The sequence below is a fragment of the Athene cunicularia genome, assembly GCF_003259725.1.
Source record: "Athene cunicularia isolate RWA chromosome 12 unlocalized genomic scaffold, athCun1 chr12_part1, whole genome shotgun sequence".
NCBI lineage: Eukaryota > Metazoa > Chordata > Aves > Strigiformes > Strigidae > Athene > Athene cunicularia.
In genome coordinates this window covers 1,495,833-1,499,775 of record NW_020799116.1, presented here as the reverse complement: position 1 = coordinate 1,499,775, position 3,943 = coordinate 1,495,833, and the positions used below count along the sequence as shown (strand labels likewise).

Genomic DNA, 3,943 nt, shown 5'->3' with positions numbered 1-3,943 from the left:
CGGCCCTCTCCCTCCTGCCGCCTCCCTCCCGGGGTGCTGGCACCTCGCCGACGCCTTCTCAGCTGCTTAAGGCCATTGTGTCGATCGCCTGCTCCAGCTTACTCCTCAGCCGCTGCCTCCGGGCCTGCTCGTCCTTCTCCAACGCGGCCAAAATCTGGAGGGAAAGAGGGGACAAGAGGAGAGGATGAGGAGACGCTCTTCTACCCAAAGCAGCTCCTCGTTACCCACGGCCAGGCCGGCTCAGTGACGGCATCGGGGGGTGTGGCCCCACGGGCGGCAGCGCCTGTTCACTCCTGTCCCTAATGGGGCCAGGGAGGAGCCCAAGGAGGCTCGAGGTGGGGGACACTGCTCCGAGTGGCACCACCCCACAGACAGAGCCTCCGGGGACCTCCCGGGACCTGCTGACAAAGAGCCAACTTGCACATGGGGCAACGAAGAAAACGGCCATCGTCACGTGGAGGGTGAACGCAGAGCTGTCCCTTAGGGCTCTCCGAGCACCACGTCTGAGATGTGAACTTCTGAAGTCTTTCTTTCTTTTTTTTTTTTTTCTTTTGGACGAGAAAAAAAAAAAACCAAGACAACACCTTCCCACCACGTCCGTGACTCCAACAAACCTGTAACATGCTAAGGAACAGGGGCTGCATTTCAGAGACCACGATCAAGCCATGAACTGGTTCCGCGAGCACAAAAAGACCAAATCCACGAGGTTTCAGCTACCACCAGGGGTAAAATCCCACCAGATGGATGCACCAGCAAAGCCAGCCTCGCTGGGAGCCCCCAGTCCTGGGCAAGGGGAGCACCCGCAGACATTCAAGGATGACTTTCCTCCCTTGAAACCTCCTCTCTCTAAAGGAGCTCCTGGTCGCGGCGATGATAGATCATAGGGTGGAGGGACCATGCCCTGCCCTGGGCTGGATGCAGCCGTGCCCCCAGGCCGGGGGGAGGACGGGCAGCACCGGGAGGGTGGAAGACAACGCTCAGAGTAGGGAGAAGGGAGTAATGAAGTGTAAAATGAAGGGGCAGTTGTCCTCCCAGCAGCCACGAGTCTCGTCTCACTGACATCGTGCCAGCAGAGCAGAAAAGCCGATTTAAAAAAACAAACCTGACAGAAATCTCATCTCCTCGGGTGAGCTAGTTGAGAGAGCAAATTTTTTGCAATTAAATATCAAGGCATCCGTCAAAGGGGACTTGATTAACCATTTCATTGGCTGCATAATTGGAAACAAACTGTTGTATAATTAATAGACTTACTAGGAGGCAGGCAGAGTCCATCAGGAGCCCTACAGGTAACTTCTTAATGGAGAATCAGCTCCCTTTGATTAAGAGCTGCTGCAGTGCTGGTGGGTTGTGGAGTGGCGTGCGGGGCACATTGTGCAGCACCCTCCAGCTGTGCAGCACCCTCCACGCTTCCCTGCAGCACCCTCCAGCCGTGCAGCACCCTCCACTCTGCCCACAACACCCTCCAGCCGTGCAGCACCCTCCACACTGCCCCGCAGCACCCTCCAGCCGTGCAGCACCCTCCACGCTGCCCCGCAGCACCCTCCAGCCACCAACAGGCTCTGGCTCCCCACCGGAGCTTTTTGGGACAGGACCAGGCTGGTCCCCATCTGCTGGGGCAGTAAGAGGTGCCCAACAGAGAATCTCTTCCCAAAGGAAAGGGGAAAGCTGCACCTCAGCAGCAAGGAGGGGAAAACCCACCAGCAAGAGCCGAGCACGTTTGATTTACCTCCCCTGGCAGGAACGCCCTGGGCTGCAGCCGGACTCATGAGCTCACAGATTCCGCCACAAACCCGCTACCGGGGATCCTCCCCCCCCAGCCACCTCCGCAGCCATCGTGCCACACGCGGAATAAAACAACCACAACACTCAACGCAGGAATCAAAACCCCACGTGCCTGAAAGGTGACTGAGCTGGAACCAAATGAGCCTGCTCTGAGAAGCGGAAGAGGAGCCCGTCCCCCCCACCCGTCTCCTCCGCATCCTGGGACGCTGAGGTGTTGAAAGATTCCCAACCTGCCCCTGAGTTTATTTGCTCCTCTTTTATCTCAGCCTTACAGAAACAATGCAGGCAAAGGAAACCTGCACCGAGCAGAGAGAGACAGACCCAGGTTTGTCACCTGCTGGAAGGAGCCAGGACCACTGATTACCAAGATGCAAGTACCCAAATGAAAATTAATTATGATTTTCATTCACAGCCAATGACAGCATATTATTGCACTGAACAACAGGAAAAATTATTCTCTCCCATTCTGCATCAAAGAGGGTGCAATCGGGCTGCATATAATTGTGCTTAATGAATGAAAACAAACAAAAGGAACAGCTGCGATTTATTAATCCCATTACAAATAATAAAAGAAGTTCCTGAGAGCTGCGAACACACTTGTGATGCTCGGGGAGCAGGCGACAGCAAGGCACTCAACAGATGTCAGGCTGCTGTTCGTGGGCAAGAGGAGGACCTGCGCCCCTAAAGAGCAGCTCACTAATGTCCCATGGTGCCCTCCCTGCTCTCACCCAGGGCTTGGAGGATTTATTTAAGGCTTGGAGGACTTTCAGCCTGGAGGAAGCGAGAACTTGGTGATGGCTGAGGGATGATGGCTGAGGGATGATGGCTGTCCCACGGCAGATTGAGAACCTCCAGGCTGCTCCTCCTCCACTCCTGCGGTAGCCACAGAGGTGTTTGTTGTACAAACTGTCAAACCCCCCAAGCCCTTCACTGCCAACTCACCACACGGAGCCGTGGAGGCCTCCTGGATGTGGATGACCCCAGGTCGTTTGGGCAGAGGTCCCACCAGCACATGGCCACCAACCACGCAGTGACCACCCCATGGGTTTGCTCCCATCCCTGTAGGCAAGCCAGGCCCTCCTCTTCCTCCTCACGCCTGCAAAGCACCGAGCTCCACAAGGACTGTGGCCACCACGCAACCTTAGACCCAGGTCTGCTACAACCTGCCTGTGGACTCTCTCTGTCCAGACCTCTGAGAGGCACTGGGAGATGCAGGGTACAACGGGGACCCCCTTTCCTCTCCCTGGGAAGCACGAGAACGGCTCTCCCAGCCTCTGAGCAAGATGTTCTGGCACTCTGTCACCTAAATAAGCCACTGCTCAAACGCAGTCGTCAATCCTCTTTATTGGGGCAATAAAACCCATACTATCACGTTATATGTATAGATCCATATTTTACTGTAGTTACATATTTTTATTGCTTTAATAAAAAGATGCAGGGTGGGGGTTTGAGCGGTGCTTTACCAAGTTAATTTGTATAAATGGCAACAGAGGGGTTTTGAACCATTCTCACTGATGTTCACAAAGTACTGAAGAGGCCACCACATCCTCCAGCACCCCCAGGGAGTGGAGCCAGACACCACCTGTATCATCACAGGGCGCTGGTACTGTCAAAGCACCCTGTCAGTGGTGGTGGATGGGGGAAGAACAGTGAGATATCACCATGAACTCTACAGTCCCATGGAGCTCGTGTGCCAAATGTGTAGAAAAATAGGTGTTTCCCACATTGCTCACTGCAGAAAATATGGGGAATGAAGCACTGCCTACACCAGCACCTGGCTCCACACCTCCCAAACCTTTCCTTCCCCACCAGCCCAAGCACAGACACGGACTACACTGCTCTCCTGCATTTCACGGGGGGGTTTTCTATAGGAAAAAGTAGGGGACTATAGAAACGTGGGCAAAGAGCCACAGCTCACAGCCCAGGCTCGACTCCTTGAAAGGAGGGGGCAGAGAGGGGGGATGAGTCTCTGGAGCCAAGGCCCCAGCGCCAGGCCCCGAGGGAATGGCCTCAAGCTGCCCAGGGCAGGGTCAGGCTGGCTCTGAGGAAGGATTTCTGTGCAGAAGGGGCTGTTGGGCGTTGGAATGGGCTGCCCAGGGCAGGGGGGAGTCCCCGGGATCCCTGGAGGGGTTGAAGAGTCGGGCTGAGCCAGCGCTGAGGG

The 3,943-nt window shown here is 55.5% G+C and overlaps 1 protein-coding gene across 1 annotated transcript in view; it reads right to left on the bottom strand.

The window, feature by feature from the left end:
- Window positions 1–6: 6 nt before the first annotated feature.
- PLXNA1 (plexin A1) overlaps window positions 7–3,943 on the bottom strand; it is a 100,915-nt gene continuing 96,978 nt past the window's right edge. The window contains exon 32 of the mRNA XM_026857529.1: window positions 7–154. Coding sequence (XP_026713330.1) covers window positions 59–154 — 96 coding nt within the window. The 3' untranslated portion in view covers window positions 7–58. The remainder of the gene's footprint in view (window positions 155–3,943) is intronic.